General features: G+C 39.8%; 1 protein-coding gene across 2 annotated transcripts in view; it reads right to left on the reverse strand.

Annotated features, from left to right (window-relative positions):
* GALNT13 (polypeptide N-acetylgalactosaminyltransferase 13) overlaps nucleotides 1–23,600 on the reverse strand; it is a 173,023-nt gene that overhangs the window by 21,518 nt on the left and 127,905 nt on the right. For both annotated transcript variants that reach the window (XM_044418046.1, XM_044418045.1), the window contains exons 8-9: nucleotides 9,086–9,225; nucleotides 4,342–4,440 (exon numbers count right to left, since the gene is read on the reverse strand). In XM_044418046.1, coding sequence (XP_044273981.1) covers nucleotides 4,342–4,440; nucleotides 9,086–9,225 — 239 coding nt within the window. The remainder of the gene's footprint in view (nucleotides 1–4,341; nucleotides 4,441–9,085; nucleotides 9,226–23,600) is intronic.

The following is a 23,600-nucleotide window of genomic DNA, read 5'->3' on the forward strand; positions in this document are numbered from 1 at the left end:
GAACCCACTAGGAAGGACCAAAGTCACTGTCTCCTAGTCCCAGCTGATCCAGGCAGATCAGAATGAAAATATGGACGCTAGAGTTAAAAGCCACTGAGGGATCCAGAGGAACCAGTAGGGTTTCATATTCTCATATTTTCTTCCCAACTCAGGTCATCCACCCAGGAGGCCAAGGTTGTTGGCCTGAAACCAGGCAAATCTGGACTGGAACATATATAAATACTGTTTTTAAAACCACCTGGAGATAAGAGGTCCCACACCATCCATCACCTTGTCCCCAAAAGGAAGATTAGACTACAATGGGGTTCTCCAATTCAGCAACTCTTAATTTATTTAACAGGGACATCAGTACTGCATCCTTAAAGGCAGATGGTTCCACTACCAGCCCTTCAAGGAGGCATTCACTATCTCTGAACCCAAGTCCGCAAATGTGTCCCGGTAGATTTTAATAACCACAATGGACAGGGAATTTTCCTTCAGATTTGCTATCCTAAGAGATGCCCTAAGACATTAGCCTATAGATTATTCTAAGAGAAATTCTAACATTCTGATGGGAGACTTTTTATTATTATTATTATTATTATTATTATTATTATTATTACTATTATTATTATTATTATTATTATTATAACATTTCTAAGCCGCCCCGAGGCTTCGGCAAGGGGCGGCATAGAAATGTTAAAAAATACATTGAAATACAATAGAACATAATAAATTACCATTAAATACAAAAATACAAAAAATACACTGAGTTACAAACATAATAATATAGAATTAAAATTATCTGTATAAAATAAGTAAATAAATAATATAGGAGGAGAAAAGAGAAGGAAGAAGAAGTTGCCCTGGCCAGATCATATGTTTTAACAATTAAAATGATGTTTAAATAAAAAGGTCTTTACCTGGCGCCGGAAAACCAGTAACGACGGTGCCAGGCGGACCTCTTTGGGGAGTGAATTCCATAGGATGGGCGCCACCGCAGAGAAAGCCCTCCTCCGAGTACTCACTCTCCTAATTTCTTTCATGGAGAGTTCCCGGAGAAGGGACTCTCCTGCAGATCTCAAAGGGCGGTTGGGCATATACGGACGTAAGTGCTCGTTCAGGTCCATCCGCTTTTACCATGCCCTCCACAATTCTCTAAACATCTATCATCTCCCTTTTAGTAATCTTATTTTATCAGCTGAAAAGTTCTCAAAACATATTTTAACAGGAAAGGTATCCCAATTCATTCTGCTTTCTGTTTTCTGCACTATACTATTATTTCTGAAATTTGCCAACTAGCATTACGCAGAATTTAGATTCATATACAAGTGACATTGCATTTATATGGTCATGGCCAGCCCTATTATAAGGCAAAACGATGAGGCAGATACAGAGGATAAGAGAGGTGTCAGCAACCATGTGACACCTGGTATTTATTTTGCATGGAAAAAAAATTTTGTTGCTAAAGAAGTTCCAGTTAATTATTTTGCAACTGCCTGATTATACTATGATTCACTTGGTACAGTACATTTTAAATGTGAGAGGAACAACAAACAGAAGTTTCATTTAGGGTAGCAATGCATCTTGGATACATTAGCAGCAACACCATGACCTTCTCCTTTTTGGGGGTAGGATAGAGGGAAAAGGGGGAAAGAGAAGGAAGCATCATAAAAGGGAAAACGTGGAGATAAAGTCCAAGCTATAAAGATGGATTCTGGGACAAGAAAAAAACCAAAGAAAATTTAAAGCAACCTCAACGGCAGATATTTTAATTTTCTGCAAAACTCCTAATTATTGTGAGTTCACCTCTCACTTCATTTATAGTATTCTAATTAAAGCTACAGGAAAAGCACTCTTTTAATTGTTGAAGGAAACCTTTTGCCAATTAATTGCTGAATACAGACTTTGGTGAGGCATGCAAATAGATATGATTTCATTACCAATTAGATAACACATGCAAATCATATCCAGTTACCAATTAACATGCTTCAGAGAAATAAAAAAATATTAAAATCAGATTAAAGTTTTACTTTTGCATATTCTAATATTTAATTACAATGCCCTAGAGCTATTTGCAAAACATTTTCATGTATGCTTAGGTGATGCTGGGGGACTATGGCTCTGCGCCATGGCAGCTTTGCCATGGAGTACTGCAGGGATCCATTTTGTCCCCTTTGCTATTTAACATCTACGTGAAACCACTGGGAGATGTCATCAGGAGGTGTGGGCTGCGGAATCATCAGTACACTGATGAAACCCAGCTCTATCTCTCATTCTTAACTAATCCAGGTGAGGCAGTGGCTGTACTGAACCGGTGCCTGGCCGAGGTAATGGGCTGGATGAGGGCCAATAAACTGAAGCTCAATCCAGACAAGATGGAGGTCCTGTTGGTTGGCGGATTGGGCTTCGGGGAAGGGGACCTGAACGGGGTTGCACTCCCTCTTAGGGACAAGGTCTGCAGCTTGGGAGTGCCCCTCGACCCAGAGCTTTCACTGGAAGCTCAGGTGACAGCGGTGGCGAGGAGCGCTTTCTTTCAGCTTCGGCTGATCAATCAGCTGCGTCCCTACCTGGAGAATGACTGCCTGACGACAGTGATTCACGCATTGGTGACTTCCCGACTTGACTTCTGTAACACGCTCCACTTGGTGCTGCCCTTGAAAACAGTCCAGATACTTCAGTTGGTTCAAAATAGAGCTGCCAGGCTGCTGACGGGGACTGGGCATTATGTTCACATGACTCCAGTTCTCCGTCAGCTTCACTGGCTTCCCATTGAAGTCCGGGCCCAATTCATATATGCCTGCCCGCCCCTTGAGATCAGCGGGTGAGGCCCTTCTCCGGGAACCCTCCGTGAAGGATATTAGGAGGGTAAGTACTCAGAGGAGGACTTTCTCTGCGGTGGCACCCCTTCTATGGAATGAGCTCCCCAGAGAGGTCCTCCTGGCACCATCATTATTTGTTTTTTGGCGCCAGGCGAAGACCTTTTTATTTAAGCGTTATTTTAATTGTTAATATTATTTATTTATTTTAGTCTTTGGCCAGGTCAACTCAAATTATATTGTTTTTATATTGTGATTATTTATTTATTGTTGTGAGCCGCCCCGAGACTTCAGCGAATGGGGCGGCATAGAAGCTTCCTAAATAAATGAATGAATGAATGAATGAATGAATGAAATGCATTTTTACATTAGTGATTAGCAAAGCATTTCAGCATGCTATACGGGATGTAGAATGCTATAATTCTGTCTCATCATTCTGCAGGACTGCTCAAGTGGTCCACTCTTTCTCAATTAAAATGCCTTTGTTTTCTGCCACATATCTAATGTTGTTTGCAGGTTATAATCATATTAAGGGCTAAGCAAAACTTATCCTTCAAAGGCTGAGAAAGAGGGGGCATTTTCACTGTTTTTGGAGGATTAATTTTGAGATTGGCATATGAAATTCATCAGCACTCCTGCTGGTTTTTCAACCCGGCAGCCGCCATTTTTCATTCATGGCTTCCAGCAATGCTTTATCATGTAACCTGAAGAGAAGAATGGTAGCCACAATGGCTTTCCTGAGAAATAAAAATGGTGGCTACTAGCTGAAAAAAGGCTACATGAGTGTCAATGAATCTTCACTCCCACTGAAATTTTCCATCCATGAAAAGCAGAAGACAGAGTTACACCATTCCTTACTAATAAACCCACTTCCCCACCACAAGTTCTTGTAGAGTTCCTTTAGAGGACTTTCAATGTTCTTTTACAGAACTTTTAGCCTGGTATCTTATCAGTTATGCATTTAACATGCATGCAATCTATTCCAACCTCAGCTAGACGAGTTCTGCACAAGTTGAACCGGCTATTTCTGTGGACTGCCAAATACTTATTTTACAATCCCATGCAGAAAACAAGAGTTTCCAAATGAATTGCTGGTGAATTGTTTCCAGGGCTGAGGTAGTTCTTCATTCCTTTTGTACCTTTAATTATGTTATTAGAAACTTATTTAACAGTCTAGACACAAGCAACTTACACGAGGCAGAGAGGGAGGCTAGAAGAAGAAGATGGGAGATAGGGATGCCAGAGAAATCCTCATAGAATACGACTCTCACTGGCAGAAGGTGGTGGAACCTCAGGAGAGCTTTCATTTAGCCTTCATTAAATTTCATGATTTTACTTTGTTAGCAATGAAAACTTCCTAATGCATGGACAATGTAACTTCTGTCCCACCATGACCCAGAAGGAGGTCACACTCTGTCATGAATTTCAACATATTAAGTTAAACCTACCTCTTTACTTAAAAAGCACTGGCTTGGTTATATTTGGTTACATGAGTTGAACCTTAAGAATATTGTGACAATCATTTTGAAAACAAGATTTTTACCTGGTTTCCTCCCATGCCGTGGCAGTTGAATATACCCACTTTTTCATTTTCCTTGCGTCCCATATTATCTAAGCATTGGTTTGTTTCAACATTTCTGATCTTGGGTAAAAAATACAACAAGAATTTTTTAAAAAATTAGTAAAACAAGCAAAATAGAAAGCAGCATAGCAATTTAAAATTATTTAAGAGTAGGAGCATCACCAGATAATGGAAGACTTCTGCAATAAGATTTGCTCTTTAGTAAGGATATTTAGGATTGCAAATTATTATACAGTTTTCACAATTTAATCCTATAGCTCCCACCTTTTTGACCCATGGGCACATTTGAGAACTTGAGAAACTGATATGGACATCACCACAAAATGCTTCAGCATTTATCTGTCACATACAAGGATTTTAGGCTGTGTCTTATTCAGTAAAAATGTCTGTTTCATGTCTACCGGACAATGCAACCTTGTTTTAATAAGGGGTTGTCTAATTCACCTGACTGCTAGTGGTGCAGTATAGTTAATACTCCCTTTAACTATTTGTTTTGACAACATCCAGTAGTGGTGTCTTTTCAACAGAGATGTGGATAAATTCTGTACTGGGGCAGTCTTCAAAATTCACTGATACATGCCTTTTAAATTATTTGCCTGCTTCGTGGAAATAAACAGACACAAACTCTTCTGCTTGTTCTGCATTACTGCCCAGAAGCACTGAATTGCCATTGTGCAAGTGGTGGAGGTCTTTCGCACAACAGAATTGACAAGACTTTTGTGAGTGGTCAGTCAGCACTGGATACTGGCCTTTATTTCAAATTCATTAAGGACACCTTTTTAGTCAATCATCATGATGAATCTAATTGATGAATCGATTAACATAGAAGTACAAAACTATTATATTTGCTTAGGAGAAATGAGCATGTAGCCCGCAGAGATGGATGCCGATGGAAATTAAAAAGAAACTGTACGTCCTGTGTAGCCGTTTGGGTTGGTTGCATAGTGATACATGTTAGAACTTTCAACCACTATCACTGAAGAGATGTTTCATAACAAGGAAGTACTATTACAAGTAGGATTCTACAATAAAATTATACTAAGAAGTACTACTACAAATAGGATTCTATTTTACTACTCCAATAGAAAATGGTTTTCTTGCCACTGCATTTCAGGGCCCGATTTTAAGTGATGGTATTGACCTCTAAAGCATTAAACGAGTTGGGACTTAGTTATCTAAAGATCTACCTTCATAAATATCAGACTGTTCACAATTTGAAATCTAAGTCACCAGTCCTACTAACAGGCTTACCTTTTAGGGCAGCTAGGCAGATGGGCACAGGGGAGAGGGCATCTTCAGTGGCCTCATATTCATGGAATGCAGTTGTAATACATCAGGCCCCTTCACTACAGACCCTTTAAAGAGCCCTAAAGTCTTCTTTGTTTTTTACTGCTGCCTCCTAAGAAGATTTTTATTGGGTTGCTACGGCTTAGCTGAAATTGTATATTGGATGCCAGTGTTTTTACTTCCCTAGATGCTTTGTTAATGTTTTATTATGGTTTTGGAATTTATTGTTATATAAGTTGGAAATCAATTTGGGAGATTTTCTGTTCTGAAAAGTGCTCAATAATATATTAATAGGCATGCTGCTGCACCCATTGTATGTCAAGATGGCAACAAATATTTTATATTTCTTATTTTTATTAAAAAGTAGAATATGGAAAAAAGGATATTTGCACAAATGTTACATATAAAATCAAATTCAAAAAATTCATGAGAAGTCAGTAATTGTTACCTCTTCTACACTTAATTCATTACTACTTAATTGAAATTCATAGAGCAATTGTTCTAATACTAACTTATTTTCCATTCATTTTAAATTAATTTTAAATAGTAACAAAGCATTTGTATTAAAATTATAACACACTAATGATATATTTATAAGCTCTATTTTAGTTTTAAGTAAATTTTACACTAAGTTTCCTATTTATCATTACATTCTTTAGTTGGTCTTCCCTCCCTCCCTCCCTCCCTCCCTCTCTCTCTCTCTCTCTATATATATATATATATAGAGAGAGAGAGAGAGAGAGAGAGAGTTAGTTTTGCTGTTACTGCACATTCAGTTAGCTTATTCTTCCAACCTCCTCTAGCTGGGTAGTCTTCTCTTTTCCACAGTTTCATTGTTTGGCAGATTGCTTTAAAATGTTCATTTTGAAAATGGCAAAGAGATATGCAACCAACTAAAATGACAGATTACCCATGCACAATCATTTTCTCTAATTTCTGGCAGTGACAAGCCAGTAAACTCAGCCAAACGTATTTCCAAATGTTGCTATTAAGGTACATGTAAGATATGAAAGACATTTCAATAAGTGGAAAATTAATTACTCTCTCACCAGTGTCCTGACAGTATACTTTTTGTGAAGCTTTCTTAACTTCGTAAGCGTACATCAAGTGGTAACAATGCCAATTAAATCCATTCCAGATTTAGGTTGTGACAAAATGTGGAAAACCACAGAAATTGAATGTTTCTGTAAAGCAGTGTGAGCCTTGCTCCTTTACAATTTGCAATCTTGAGTCATTCCTAATAAAGGTATTGTGCAAAATGTACCGTTGCTATACAAAGATGTAATCTTTGGAGGGAAGAAGGGAATGCACCTATAGGCCCACTGGACAGCTAGCAACTGAAACTGACAAGCAAGACTTATTTCACAGATGCAGCTTGAAATTCTACTCCTGTTACCATAGAAACCTAGCTCTTATTGGTAAAAATAAGGTGGTTTTAATGGGTGTTTCATAACTTCACTTCCCTTGGTTTCTCTGTCAATTATTTGACAAAACATATTATTCCATGATTAAACTTCATCTTTGAAATAATTGGTCTTGAAATATTATTAGATATCTTTCTGAAAACATGACTTGACTGACAAGTCTTATAGTGGACTTAACCTAGCCTTGAATTTATAATTCTGAAGGGAGAGATTAGTATATTTCCTAGGTAAATGCAACCCATTTTAAATACATCACCGTCAGATCTTTCACACACAAACATCCACAAGGTTTAAGATTAAACAAGGTGAAAGATGGCAGAATTATCTAGTAATACTGAATGATTGGGGGTGGGGGCTGGATGGGTTTTATGGCTAAAAATAAGATTTTGACAGTTTGAGACAATTCAGTTCTGTGGTTCCAACACTTTCTACCAGGCACCAGAATTCAAAGATCCTTCCCCAGTTTCTCAAACATATTCTCAGGAGCAGGGAAATCTGTACAAAAGCTTCAAGATCTGAATGTCCCTGTGAACCAGAGTTGGCGGAAAATACCAAGAAGTAAATTCCCCATATTTTCAGTTGTCAGTGGGCATTCCCAGTTGGGGTTGTACAAGGAATCCATTTGGGATTGGTAATCCAACCAGTTTCCCTGACTTGGTCCTCCAGGGTCTGTTCCATTCCTCCTCACAGTTGTCAACTAGCTTGGCCTTGGCACTACAGTTTTCTGCTAGGCTTCCTTAACTTTGCACATCAAATAAGCTCATTTTAAAATTATTATTTCAGCTCTTGTTTAAAAGCTCAGGAAATTTCTGTCCAAGTTTCAGGCTCTGAAACACACATACTGTTGCTGGGAAGAAGGTGGAGAAGAAATAACTGAAAGTAATAATGTGTCTATTTGATATGTGCATATATGGAGCGCTAGCAGATAATAATACATAGTGTCAATATCAAATTATGAAACTGACGACGACAAGTTATTTGTGAAGTAGGGAAGATGGCAAGTTATGGGCAAAGTAGCTGAAACTGGCAAGGCATATGTCACGGGAATATGCTGCATCAGTTACGCAGTGCACTTGCAAATGTGATAAAATATTTAAAACAATGCAAACCTATTCATGCAAATTGCACGCTTCAGTCTACAATTGTGCAAGGGGTTATGAAGATTATCATGTGTGCAAATGGTGCTACAAATATGTAGATCTCACTTCCCAACATGTACAACTGTTTCACTCTCATTTCCAAAGGCCTGATGTGATCTGTTTTCAGTCACTAGATCAGAAACACCGTGGAGGTCCCTCCTGCTCCAATAAAGGAAAGGGTGGTACCAGGGTGGAACCCAAGATTAAACATTTAAATGGAGGCCTGAACAGAACTGGGCCAAAACAGAATTATCTGAACTGCATCTACTCCAAATAACTGCCGGAGAAGCTCATCTATCACTAGCAGATATGTGATGGATGTAGTAACTCAGGTTCTTCTCTTGCCAGTGCAAGTGTTTCGGAATTTGTCCTATCTCGTACTGTTTGCTCAAAGTACAACTGTAAAATGGGTACAGCACCACTTTCATCTCAAGAACCAGATTCCACTTTGGAGAAGCTTTTGGAGGTGCATTCCAGTTGTGGGCCGGGCCGAGTGCTGGAGAACAAAGGCAAAACTGACAAGGTGAAACATATGTGTATATTTAAGGATAAAGCTCTCCCTGAAGAGGCATTTCAACCTTCAGAATGGGGAAAAACTGCACAAAATCCAAGGGGTCATCTAGCGATTGCTTGTCTAGGGAAAGGGTCAGGGGAGGGACCATCATTAATATCCTGGACAGCCAGACTAAAAGTTTAGGCAGGGTGAATTTGGCATCTAGTCCAGAATTCTGTATCCCTGCTTTAAACAAGACACACACACACACTGTGAGGAACATCACAGGGGACAATTAGACAGCTTAGTTCAGCGGAGACATTCCCTCTTAGAAACACACTCTTAAAATAAGCGATTCATACCTCTCCAAGGGAGAAATACCTTCGTGGGATCTGGGAGTCAGGATAGACATTTTCTAGGTACCATGAAAACGGTTTACATTTTAAAGTCTCTCTCAGTGTTTTCCTGACCGTTACATCTCCATAATCCACTTTGACAACTCCTGTAATTAAAAAATAGTAATTAATATTCATATATTTTCAAATCACATAGGACTTACTAGCTAGATTTGTATCTTATAGTAATCTAGACAAATTACTTGTGGGCAACCTGGAAATAATGATGTACATACTTTCCTCTTCTTTTTCTTATTTTGTTTACAAATTCTATTTTTGTGAAGATAGATGGTCTAAGCGAAAACACTTTACTTATAAACTGAATAAAAATGTATCTAAAAAGTTACCCTAAATGTCTCATCCCTGTTTCCAAAAACATTGGGATGCGACATGAATGTTCATCATGCATTTAATATACATGGAATTAATTCTATGGTACTTCTTTGTGAGTGAGCAAGAACAGGAAGGCAGCCTCAGCCAAAATACTTAAGCCCTGCTATCATTGCACCTGCTGGTGGGATGCATCACCCTGAGACCTAGCCTCCTTAAGGTACTATGTGACATCTCCATAAACTAGTAATCACCAGCCTATTTAGCTCTACTGAATTAAGGAATCAATCTATGGCAAGCACAGGCCCCTGAACGAGTCAAAGAGCAGGAGGAATGGTGGAGGCCTCTCATTTGCTACTCTCCTGCTTTGCATTTTCTGCTGGATGGACTTTTTTGCCCAGTTCCTAACTCTGGCTGAGGTGCTGCCTCAGGTGCTTCCTCTGCCCATCACACACCGCCTAGGTTAGCTCCCTTTTCTAAAGGGCAATGTGCTGGACTGGTCAGATTTCTAACAGGACAGCGTGCAGCACTGTGAATCCTCACTGTGCAGCTATGCGAGACAGAACTGTAGCGAGGCCAATACAAACTAATTGATGATGTGAGCCGCCCCGAGGCTTCGGTGAATGGGGCGGCATAAAAATGTTTTAAATAAATAAATAAATAAATAAATAAATAAATAAATAAATAAATAAATTCCATTTCTATAAATTTTTGAGAGTCATTGCAACAAAAACAACACACTTTAGAAGTAAAATGATTTTAACTGGCCTTTCCATGGGTGTTTTTGGTGCAAACCAAAACAACCAGTTAAATTCCAGCCCAGATCTGTATCCTCCTATATGAATCAGACAATGACTGAGCAATTATTTCCTGGATTTATGAGGGACTATATGGTTGGAAAGGAACAGTATATAAAGAACTATATGCCACGACACTTTTAACTTGCAAGTACAATGGTATAAGAATCTACCACATGGCCCCTTCCAGAAAACTAATTTCCACATGGAACCCCTTCGATTTACTACAGAAATGTACTGTGGGAAAATGGCCGTCTGCATCTGCCCGAACTTTGGAAAAAAGGAGAGAACGAGAGAGAGAGAATGGCAGCTTCTTCAAAGCACATGCTTTTGAAAACAAGTTTAAGAAACAGCACTGCCTGCATATATTACAATTGCTGATGTATTTAATTCCCTATTTAGAAATGTGCTACAGAAGTGACAGTACTAGAACAGACAGGCAATTATTGTAGCCTTTACACTATCAGGCACTGTTAGCATAAATAAATCAATTCTGTTACATTTCTATATGTTTCACCAGATTGACTTTCTGACAGCCTGTGAACCCTGATGAGAAACAACAGCCTGGCAGTTCTGCTGCAGACTCAACTAGCTTGTAGGAGGAAAAAATATGGAAACTGGGAAAAATATAAATGCATACGGCTGCAAATTTCATACTATTATGTCAATACAAACATATGCAAGGCACGGGGTAATTTTACGGACAGCCACATTTAGTGCTCCACATAGGGGCGAGGACACTTAAGCTGAGCAAACAAGCAGTGACAGGAAATAAAGATCTGTGGACAATGCTCCAGACATAAACATCCCATGTAACAGTATTCTAGCCTTAGAATCTTAGAAGATTAGAAAATCTAATCTTAGAGTAGAAAATCTAATCTTAGAGTCTAAGATTAGCCCTTAGCCCTGAGATGTTGGCAGAATGCACATGTGATAAGGACATGTTGTATTAAATGCAAGGATTTATCATATATTCTGAGATGACATTTTACAACCAATGTCTTTTTGTCAGAAGAAAGGATGTATTAATCAAGAATTTCTTCTCATACTGTTATCCATCAGTAAGCACACAGAGAAAAAATAATTCAGAATGATAAACACTTGACCAAACTAATAATATCTGATATTCAGTACTAGTGAAATCGCCCAACTCTACGGAAGAAGTTGGGTAAAACCTGGCCTGTAGAGTGCCCATCTGCTATCATCTACCCTCTCCTGCCATCTTCCGTTTTCCTTCCTCTTTCTCCCTTGCAACTTATTAAGTGTAGAATTGCAGAAGATTGCCCTAACTATCTGCAGTGGCTGATAGGAACTGCGGTAACCTCTTTGGTTATCAGACCATTTGAAAGCCAGGCAGAGCCTATGACAGCCGTAAATCATTCTGCTTTAAGTCTGAATCAAAGTCTGATTCCACAAGTGCAGGGCCAGTAGTGGCCCTGGAGGCATGTCCAGCAGGAAACTACTGAATCCCTAACTTTTCAATATTGATTAGACAAATAAGGTTGAACTAGTAAGAGAAAATGGATCTTTGTAAAGACAGTGAATTTTACCAGCTCACTGAGTGGCTGACAGACTCTCAGTCCAACATACCTCACAAGGTTCTTGTTGCGAGGATAAAATGAAGTGGAGGACTACATAAGCCTCCTCTGCTTCCTCACAAGAAGAAAAAGGTAGGATATAAATATATATATATATATTGCAATAAAACGATATCCTGATGTGCCAGGAGTGAACTGACTATTCTACCTTTAGCAGCTTGTGTACTGATACTATATATTTATTAAAAGCTTTTATATGCCATCCTTTATATAAAAATCTCAGGATGGCTTACAGTACTTTAAAAGAACAATTTAAAACAACAACTACTTCCATTAAATGAATTAAAACAGTAATAATGTATAAAACAATAAATAGCAATTAACACAAAATAAATCACAAAACAAAACAAGTGACTGCACATTAAAAGCTATTGATTTTAAAATGCCATTTAAATAAAAAGGTTTTGACCTGGCGCTGAAAAGAGTATAATTGCTTTTTATGTTATTTTTATTGTAATTTTAGTAAATTCAGTTGTCTATCTCACCTGAACATGTTTTTTTAATGACCTTGGTTTTATGGGATGATTAGCCAATATTTCCTCATGGAAGCTAGCAAAGGTTTTCGTAATGTACACTGTGCCCCTAGGATGGTTCCTGAGATCAATTTCTGCTATTGCCCATGAGTGGCACAGAAAAATGTCTGAGGCAAGGCATAGTAATGTTAAGTTTTCTGGAAAGGTTTAGAGTGGAAGACATTCCCCTAAGATTAGCTTAATCTGGGTAATGTTAATCTGAAAATCTTTTGTTTGCATTGGAAAGACAACCCCTTATGCTTTTAAAGATATTGTTCATTATCTGGGGCTTTAGGTTATAATCCATCCCAGGTGTGTTTAATTAAACACAGTCATTCTTCATCATATATTTTAGCTGTTTTAATTTGTTTTGGTTTCGTTTCTTTTGATAAGATTTTATGGTATTTTTATTATAGAGTTTTTAATCAGGGGTTGTAAACTACCTAGAGAGCTTCAGCTATGGCTATATTTCTATGGTATAGAAATATTATGATGATACTGATGATGATGTAGCCTCTTTATAGAAATACTTGTAACATTTTAAAGGCATGTATTTCCTTACATTATTGAAGTGTAAGGGAGCAGGGTAAAAATACTGAGAATGGGTGACATGCTAATATTTTTAGTAACTCAATGAACTATGCAAAATATGCCAACAATCACCCACTGATTTCAAAAGAACTCTCTTTCCCACTGAAGTTGGGAGGGACACCTTCAAGTTACATTATTTGTTCAATTTCAAACTGAGACATATATTCATTTCAATGGCATATGCATTCTTTCACATACTTGCTAAGGATCATTAACTGAAACATATTAATTAGAACTTCAAAACTGCAAAACTTGCCTAATACTGTATTTCACAGAATCATAGAATAGAGTTGGAAGGGGCCAGAGGGCCCCTGAGTCTAACTCCCTACTCAGAGCAGCATACCAAATTAAACTATCCCTCTTAGCTGTCCAGTTGCATCTTTAACATCTCTTGTGTGGGAGAGCCCACAACCTCCCTAGGTAATTAGTTCCATTGTTGTACTGCTCTAACAGTCAGAAAAATTTTCCTGATATCTATCCAGAATCTGAAATTTGCATTTGGCAGTCATTAATTGTTAAAGAATTGATTAAATGAAAATTCTTCAGTAGAAACAAGCACTGGAAAGTTTTGCATCCTGCATCGCTGAAAAGGAAAAACAGAGCCATCTGGGAGAACTCAGTTGTTGTTTTTGGAAATTATACTTAGGTGTACTGGTTATGCTACCTACTGTTTAAGTCCACTTACTTCCAGTAAGTTCTGCCTGCATACCCATAAATAAAGAGATATTACAAAGACACAAGAATTCTCCAGAATGTTCTCTCATCCAGAAAAAGCTAAACACTGTGGTATTATATTCCTAGGTTATTAGGGAGGGACACATTAAATGGGGGTCCATTGTCGGTCTACAGTTCCTATAAATGCAGGAGGTCCAAACTATGCTCTCATGGCTCAACTAAGTTACATCACGGGTTGATAAGCAGTAGAAAAAGGCTATGCATTTCTGACCCTTCCTTTCATCAGATACCATAAAACGGCCTGGGTTCTTACCCAAGGGTCTCCTTGAGTTCATGTCATAGGCAACCAACTCTTTTCTTGGAGCTCATTTTAGTGTCTTTCTCCCAGACTTGGAGCCTCCATTTCAGGGTCTTCCCTGGAAGTTGGCTACTACAGTTCACTTCCTCTGGGATCAGATCCTTTAGATTCCCAAGAGCTTTGATGAATTCAAGAAACTTTCACTTTAAGAGAGGTAGGCTTGATGTCAGTGTCTTCAAACCCAAGTTCTTAGAGATGATCATGATCAGGTTTGACAATATTTAGTAATTTTCAAGGCAGATATTATGTTCAGCATGCAGACATGCTCTCTGAAAGTTAACCCAACTGTAGTTTGTGGCGGTCCAATATATTAATTGAGAAGTACAAACATGCTGAAAACATGCTGAAAACAACTTTATCTGAACAATGTATAGGATTTGGACAGAAAATATATGAATTCTGAAAGGACACTTAAGAGCAAATTGGATACTTTCTAACAACTAAGAAAGCAAATCCAAAACTGAATTGTTTGTTTTAGTAAAACTCTATTTAAAAGAGGAAATTAATAGTCTAACCTTTTTGAATAAGATATTTACTTTTATCCATGGCATCCAGCAGGTGGTACTGTTCTCCCATAAAAAGCTGTGTTCTGATAATCTAAACAAAAAACCCCCTGCCAGTGAATTTTAATACAGCATAAATGAATTCGCACAAAAGAATAAAAATATATTCACATCTTACTAATGCATTAGGATGGAAGCTGGAAACTGATATGTGCTCGCTCTCTCTCTCTCTCTCTCTCTCTCTCTCTCTCTCTCTCGTTTGAGGGGGGTGAGATACATGAACATTTACTGATTAAACTCAGATATTTAACTTTATGAACATGTTAATAATAGTGCTCTACTTATGGCAGTGGCAGACATTGCAATAAATAGACTGCAGCATATACTTTTCATGTTTCAAGTATAATGGACAGAGAGAGAGTAGATTATAGCTTCTCCACATAAATGTTTGGGCCTGAATACTCATGATACTCCTGCATCTCAGCATGGCGCACACATTCTGCCTTCTGATTTTTCACATTACGCTACAAACTTAAGATCAGTTACTTAACCACTGTAATAACTTAATCATTATATTGTTGAAACCCATCCTGATGGCCTCCTGATGCTGGCTGCTTTCTTTCAATTTTGACCTCATCAAATGTTGCTGCTTGTCAATGTGAGCACATACGGAAAGTTTTAAAAAATTAACCCCAATACCTATGGTACAACCAAAGCCAGTCCTCATGTATACCATATTGCATTTCTGTCATTCTTTGCTTTTTGAGGATCAAAGATTGCATGAACAGTAGAACCCAACAGTAGTCAAGTTGGAAAGGACCTATAAGACCATCAAGTCGAACCCCTGCTCCATTCCCACATGTGGTCACCCAACTGGCTGCAGGCCCATGTCTTTCCAGATTAGCAAAGGTGCCTCAACATGCAAGCTCAATATATAGCTATATAAATTGAGTGTAATAAATGTGGATAGAAACAAGGTTCTCTTGGACATATCTGCATGTCAATCATAGTAGAGCTGGAAGGGGCCAAGAAAGCTATCAAATTCAACCCCTACTCAAGACAAGACTCCAGGTTAAAACATCCCTGACAGATGGCTGTCCACCTGCCTCTCAAATGCCTCCCATGGGAAAGAGACCACCACCTCTCTAGGCAAATGGTTCCATTATTGTACTTTTCTGAGAGAGAGGAAATTTTTCCTGATATTTAGCCAGAGTCTGGCTTCCTGTAACTTGAGATGGTTACTCCATGCCCTGCACTTTGGGAAGATCGAGAAGAGACCCTGGCCTTCCAATCTGTGACAACCCTTCACGTACTTGTAGGGTGCTATCATCTCTCTCCTCAGTCTTCTCTTCTCAAGCCTGAGTAAGTCCAGTTCTTTCAGTCTGTCCTCGTAAGGGCTTTTGCTTATGAATTCAAGTAGGGCATGGTCACTTTCATCCAGAGATCCCACTCTGTCTACTAGGGCTTCCCTTTGGTTAGTATCCAATCAAGGATAACCAGTCCTATTCTTCCTTTCTCCACTTTCTGTTGGAGACATGTTAGGAACTACACATGTTAGGAATCTCTTGGAGGAGCCATGTCTGGCAAAATTCGTTCTATTGCATTCTCCGGCCATTCTGAAGGGGAGAAGGACACCATATCATTACACAATTCATATGCCTTATGACTTGATTATGACACAAATGTGAGACAGATATAGACGGGGGGGACAGACACACATAATCTGTCAAGTTGAAGCTTTTTTTTTTAAGCAAAATAAAAAGATATTGTGACATAGGATGCTAACACCTGAACAATACACTAATCTGTGCCTTCTCCAATCATATATAAAATAGGGAGTGGGTGTAATGTGAATTGGTCTGACAGTGTAGAAGAAAAGTTAACTGACATTTTGGGGAAATGGCTGCAACTGCCAGGTGCTGATTCAAGGAGACCCAGGCACCCAAGGCTGTGGGAGGGTCGGATAGGGCTTGGGAATGCAAAATAAGAGATACTGTAAATCATAACCAAGGGGCAGGGGAATTTGCACTCCCAAGAAAGCTGGAGATTGGGAGCAATAAGGGCAAATGGTTCTGACCTGGAAAACATCATGGAATGCCACTCCATGAGCTATCTGATTAACAAAGAGGGATAAAAGAAGGGAGCAGAGAAGGCTTGGCGTTCCTCTTCAAGGAGAGGTTTTGTTTTGCTTCCGGAGGCTCTGCCAAAAAATGCTGTGCTACCTTGTATCTTTGAAGGCTATGTCTGGTATAGCATTTTATCCTGGGGTCTCAGGGTGCTGTGATTGGTTGTAACTGTGCTGCTTTCCAGCTCCCCTTTCCATTTCCCTCCTTGTTCTTGTGCCTTGTGTGTTTTAGTGGTTTTAGATTCCACCCCTCTTTTGTTAACCTTTTAGCAAAATCCTTTTCCTCAATGCTTGGGTTGTCATGTGCAGAATCCAGTGTCTGGTCCAGAAGTCCAGGGTGGAGGTTTCAGCTCAGTGGGCCGCAGGGAGGTGGGGACTCTGGGGAGGCGTACTGCCACAGTGGGGACATAATCGAAAACTCCAAACGGAAACACACTCTGATTTACAGTTCTGAATACTCAGTTTTCTGAACTGAAACCCAGCCTGATCTCAAAACCCTGATCAACCACCTTGGCTAAGCCTGGCTGGGAGACAAGTAGCCCTTTAAATTGTTTTGCTACCACTCCCTCACTTTAGATGTGATTGGGTATCATGCAGTGGCTGGACTCCAAGAATCCAAACAGCAAGGTCACAAAATAGGTGAATGGTCAAGTACCAAAGTTTCAGTTCTGTAAGGGAGCAGGCAGGCAAGAGTGATCAAGCTACAAGCAAAGACTGAAAGCATCATTAAGCACCACACAGTCCAGGAACAGAGCCACGCAGGGATCCAAGGGTTAGCAGTACAGAGTGTCAATCATTCAGGCAAGGTCCAGGAAACAAGGCAGAAGACACTGGAGCTGAAGAAGCCCATTGTTTTTGGCACTGGTTATGCAAACACTGGAGACGTGTATCAGAACCACAGCTGAGCTACAGTACATAAGGCGGCTATGGCAAGAGCACTACTTCTGATCAGTCACTTCTCCTAAGGATTTCTTCTCTGTAAATGGGTACTCCTCCTTGCCTGCTGCTTGAGGAGGCGGCACTCCTAGAGGGCAGGGGATGGTTCAGCCTCCGACACACAGGCATAGTCCCCTCTCCCTGGAGGAGATTAACATGCAGCCATCTTCCCCGAGGCCCCAAGCTCATCTTGTTCTTCTGGCATGGATGATGCCATGGAGAGCTTCAGTTCTTTCTCCTTAGAGGCGTCCGCTGGTAGGGCCATGACATCAGGGAAGATAAAACTCAGAAGATGCAGAACCTGCTTCAACACATTAGGCATGTTTGCCATTTGCATTACTCCCGCTCGATTTTGCAGTGTGGTTAATTACCACCTGATGACCCTTGCCCTACTATCCTTGTCTAGCCTGTTAGTAAGCAGACGCACAGGGCGGACTCAAATGGGGCACGTGGAATTCAGAGCTTAAAGGCAAGGGAAGGGTAGAGTTTTCTTGGGGAAGCCCAGAAATGAGATGCTGGGGCCACTTGGCAGCACGGGCAGGCCAAAGGGAACCAGGAGGGGGATAAAATATATGGAATTTCTTCTTGTGCATTTCAGGAGGTCTATCTAAAAATGAAATAAAATAAAAATCCTCATTATGGTAACTAGTACAAAAACTTTTTTTCACTTCAAGGCCACACAGAATTATCTTCTTTTTAAAATTATAAAAGACTTTAGAAGAAAGCAGGAACAAGACCTTGTCATTCTCCTTAATTTTTAATGGCCTGAGTTGTTCCTCATGATGTGAAATATTCCATTCGGTAATTTATTCTAAATCAAAGATGACATGACACAATGCATTCTCAGGCCTGGGACTGAATTGCTTTCTACAATGTATTTTGGAAAAAATTCCCATTATAATTTAAATTTACTAATCTGGTTTGTATTTTTGGGGGGAGGGGTGGGGGAATTTTAATAGCATCAGAGATACTTTCTTTCCCTCCCTCCCACATCATTATTTCCAACACCAAAACTCAAACCAGAAAATATTTGATGCAGCTCTACAATTAAACTATTACTTATAACATTCTTTGGTCTGAAGAACAAAGATGTCTATCTATTTGCTCCTGATAAGAGTTTGCTGCTACTTCACGAGACTAGCATAATTACCATCTCTAAAAAACTCATCCTGCCTCTGAGCAGCAAACTAATTACATAGATATCAATATTAAAACTGAACAGCAGGAATACAAAGAAATCAAAATGATCGCAGGTTTATTTTTACAGTCACTTGCTTTCCTGGAGAGTAAAAATTTTATCCATTTTTTAAATCCAAGATAGAAAATAAAGGTTCTCAATTTAAACTCTCTGCAGTATGCTAGAATGATATCCCGTGGTGTATAAGAATGACATTCTCTTTCTGCTTCATGCCATGTATTCATCCCATGACCTGCTAATCTTCAATTAACTACTTTCTCAGTGTGATCTTACCCCCAAATTGAAAAGTCTACTCATCTATATCAGGAGACTTTAATAGCTATACTTTTTCTGGGGAGGGAGAGTCTTCAACTCAATTCTTTGGGGATTTAAGTTTAGGCAAGCCTTTTCTAAGATCTGATTGTGCAAAAATGTCACTTGCATAAGCACATAAAGGTCTAATAACAGAAAAAAACAGTTAGCTTTGATTTAACTTTTAAACTAACTTTTGAATCCAATCTCCATAATATAAGCAGGACTATATTTTTAAAAAGGTGATTAGTTTTCTGGACTCACAATCTGCCTTTCCAGGCAAGGCAAGGCAAGGCAGGACCAATGAGTGAAAGAAGCAAGAAAAGCACACCAGGCACCAGGTAGCAGCGGCTTGGGTTCAAAAGCCAATGGGCCTTTCTGCATGTCCTTCTGCTAGATCCCATCACACCCCAGCTAATGCTGAAGGCAAAGCGTTTGCCCGATGCAAGGGACTGAAGTGGAACAGAGAAGGTCCACTGCATCTGTGTGGAGAAGAAATCAGCCACACTGCCTTGCATGAACAAGGAGGGGATACTTGAGATCCAAATCAGTATGTTTCCTAGCAGTAAATGCCAGGCTCTTTCACTTTCTGAAGAGTATTTGTGTATATTGTTGGATGGCAGCACATGCATACACAGACTGCCTTATCTGTTCGGCAAAAATGCAGAAATGCTTTGAAGTACAAGAAATATCCAGCTCCTCTTGTAGGCCAATTGGGAAAAAGGATGCTGCTTCTTCACTTTTAAAGATTTTTTTTAAGTACACTACATGGGATTTTGAAGAAGCTCAATGCTATAATATGGGCACATACTTCACCTAAGTCACAGGTAACAAACTACAGCATGGGCATTCATGCCATTGCTTTATACATTATGTCAGGGAAACAATATTTTTCCTACAGAGATTAATGAATCATATTGAGCTCAATGCACCGTACATCAGTATTAACATGTATTTTAAGTAATACATAGCACTATAATCTAGACAGCATACTAAAAAGCAGAGACATCACCCTGCCAACAAAAGAGTGTATAGTCAAGGCTATGGTTTTTCCAGTTGCAATGTATGGCTGTGAAAGTTGGACCATAAGGAAGGCTGAACGCAGAAGAATTGAGGCCTTAGAATTGTGGTGCTGGAGGAGATTCCTGCGAGTCCCCTGGACCGCAAGGCAATCAAACCGGTCAGTCCTAGAGGAGATCAAACCTGACTGCTCTTTAGAAGGCCAGTTAGTGAAGATGAAACTCAAATACTTTGGCCACCTAATGAGAAGGAAAGACTCTCTGGAGAAGAGCCTAATGCTGGGAACAATAGATGGCAAAAGAAGACGGGGACGACAGAGGATGAGGTGGCTAGATGGAGTCACTGAAGCAGTTGGTGTGAGCTTGAGTGGACTCTGGGGGATGGTGGAGGACAGGAAGGCCAGGAGGAATGTGGCCCATGGGGTCGCGATGGGTCGGACACGACTTCGTGACGAACAACAACAAGAACTATATATTAAAAATAACAATGTTTTGCAATTACAGTGGTGAGCTGATTAACATTTGTAATCTGACTGAAGAAATAAGAACAATCCTTTGTCCTTACTTAAATTGTGGGAAATGTTGATTATTGACTAATCGTATTTCACCAATTCTGAGATAGACTCAGTCTTAGAAAATGCCTTTGCTCAAGAAGGACTACCTTAGAGTTATTAACAATGTTGAGGGAGTTAGAAGTACTCTCCCTCTGCTTTTGAACTTTCACCATTATCCATGCATTAGGATTTTGCTCAGGGAGACAGGCTTGTTCATCCTATGTAAAATGCAGAACAGTAGAGCTGGCAAACAATGCGACGTATCATATCAGAAGATGACTATGAGCCCTGCTGTCATGGATGGTATTATTAGGTCATGTGATAGCTCTGCTGGAGTAGATCCAGTAATAGAGACGGCACCTACAGCTAACACAGGCTCTGGCTCTTGCATCCGTATTTCTCTTACAAGGTTGCTGCTGAGTATTCATTTTCAGTTGGGTGGCGCTCTCAAGCAAGGCCTATGGGCAGGAAATGTCATTGATCAGGATGGGTTGTAGGTAACTGTTTGGGTAGTTTTAACTGGGACTTTAGGTAGCGGATGTTTTGCTTTCTGAGTTATCTTGCAGCATATTATTTGCCCATACCAACCAGGCCCTGCTGATCTGTTTTTTCCACTGCACTGGATGGGTAGTATAGTTTGAGAAAATTCCTAATTTTCTTTCTTAGATTCTTAAACAGTGAGGAACAGTGAGTTTCTGACTATGTTCGCATGAAACAAAGGTGGCTAATAAGACTTACTAACCATCTCTAGGCTTGCCAGTTGCATGTGGCTTGATTCACCTGATTATCTTAATGGGCACAGAGTGCAGTGGGTGCAGCTGGGAGGGTTAACAAACCACTCAGAATCCACACCTTATTCTAAGGCTGCTGGCTGGTTTGTTAACCAGCTTAGCCACCCAGCCATGCTACATAGGTCTAGATGCTACAACAAGCCACATTGGGTGAGGGTAATTAGATAAATTGGGTCACACATGGGGTGGAGGTTAACAAGCTGCTATGTCATGCAAGACAAGCTTCTGTCCAATGAGTATGAGAGATGCAATTGTCTAATGAAGCCTGGCTGTAGACAGTGGATCTTGGGTTTTGGTAGCATGTAGCAACCAGAAAGCATATGGATTTCTGATATAAGCTGGTGCTTACATTTATTTAGTAGCATTTATATATAGCCTTATCTGCTAAAAAAAAACTGTCAGTGCAGCATAGCTGTTGAACTGTTACATCCGGAATGTGTACTTGTTTCACCAACTGTTCAGTCTGATGGTTGTGGGCAAGTTATTGAAGTCCTGGCTGACCTTCCTCAGGGTCATCTATCTATCAGTTGAGCTAATAAACATGTCATTAATGAATCTCAGATAGAAAATAGGTTTTTGCTGACAGGAGCTGAGCAAACGTTGTTTCGAGTTAGTCACGAAGATGTTGGCACACTGTGGAACTATGGGGGGTAACCATGACATGCAGCTCTATGTTCTCCCCAAAACTAAATTGTGGGCACATACAAGAGGAGATAAAAACACTAAAAACACCAAACTGCATCACTGTGATTTCACTTCTGCATTAGGGGAAAATAATTAATGAAGTATGGAAACAATTCTAAGTGAATGCAATTAATAGCTAACAAAATATAAATTGTTCAAGAAAGAAAAGGGAGAAATATTCAGTGCAGGTTATAGTAAATACTGATGGCCTGTGCGAGATCATCTGCATCAAGCTAAAGGACAAGTGCATCTGAAATGTGATTTGAAAGCAATTTCTTGAAGAAAATTCATTTCAACTCATTCCTAGGCACATCATTCAAACTACTACAAATCCCCACTCTGGAGATGAGTTCAGGTTAATGGAAACAAAATTTACATTCAGTAGCCAGAGGGGGTGAATGCAGCAAATGGAAGTCAAACATTTCGTAAATAAACAATTCAGTTAATAGCAATTGAATTTGCCACCGCCTCCCCCCCCCCACTATTCCAAATGAGATACTTGAATATAAAATGGAAACTAAAACTGGATGAAGAAAGATTTAGAGAAGAGTTGGTTTATGAACAGATTCTACATTTTCTCTGGATCAGAATGATCATGGGGCAAACTATAACACACTTTCATCACAATAAGCCTTTGGGGTAAATTATGCTAAGTGCTGGGAGTGAAAGAGGGCTGCTCTGGGGACACATTCTGCAGAGCTGCTGGCCGGTCTTCAGAAGAAGGGAGAGAAGTGCTGGAAATGGCCTAGGAATGTGGGCCATACCAAGACTCTGAGATAAGAGAAGTGGAGGGCCTTCTCTCAAGGCCAGAGTCCCCAAGTGAGTCTCTGGGAATATCCAAGATGTATGGCTGGTGGCAGCAGACTTGGAGCAGGGGAATTTCCAAGTCACAGATTGGGCAGGCCCATCTCTTGACCCCCTGACGCATCGTCCGCAGAGGAGGGTGACCCAGCTAGAGGATCAGCGTGCAGCAAGGAGGTGTGCTCGTTTGCAGAAAGCCCGTTCCAAAGGAATGGGGCGCAAGCCTGCTCATAATAGACGTTCCTGAAGGTGAACCCTACATTGTGGGCTTTGGTCAATAAAGAATGTTTTGCAAGAAAAGGTTTCTGGCTTTGAATGTGAAGAGGAACCTTAGGTCCCCACCTTATGAGACATCAACTACCCCAACAGAACTCTGCATTTCGTGGTTGAGTAATGACTGTAATCTGCATGTAAGGAGTACATTAGAGTTACCATTAGAGTTACCATTACCATTAGAGTTCTTATTTAATTATGTAATGACTTTATACTCCAGTTTTAATTATAAAACCATCTCAAGTTGAGAAACAGGAATTACTGTTTTCTGAGTGTCATGATGGCACTTTTTCATTGTGAGTGGTTGTAGTTCCTGGAGCAAGTAGAAAAGGCCCACTTTAAATTTCCTTCTCCAGGGGGATATTCAAATTCCTCAGACCAGATGAGCAAGCAACATTACCCTCTCAACCCTCTCTACAATCCTTTCACTGGTAATCACATGTTGT

The sequence above is a fragment of the Varanus komodoensis genome, unplaced genomic scaffold, assembly GCF_004798865.1.
Source record: "Varanus komodoensis strain SLA01 unplaced genomic scaffold, ASM479886v1 scaffold9, whole genome shotgun sequence".
Classification (NCBI taxonomy): Eukaryota; Metazoa; Chordata; class Lepidosauria; order Squamata; family Varanidae; genus Varanus; species Varanus komodoensis.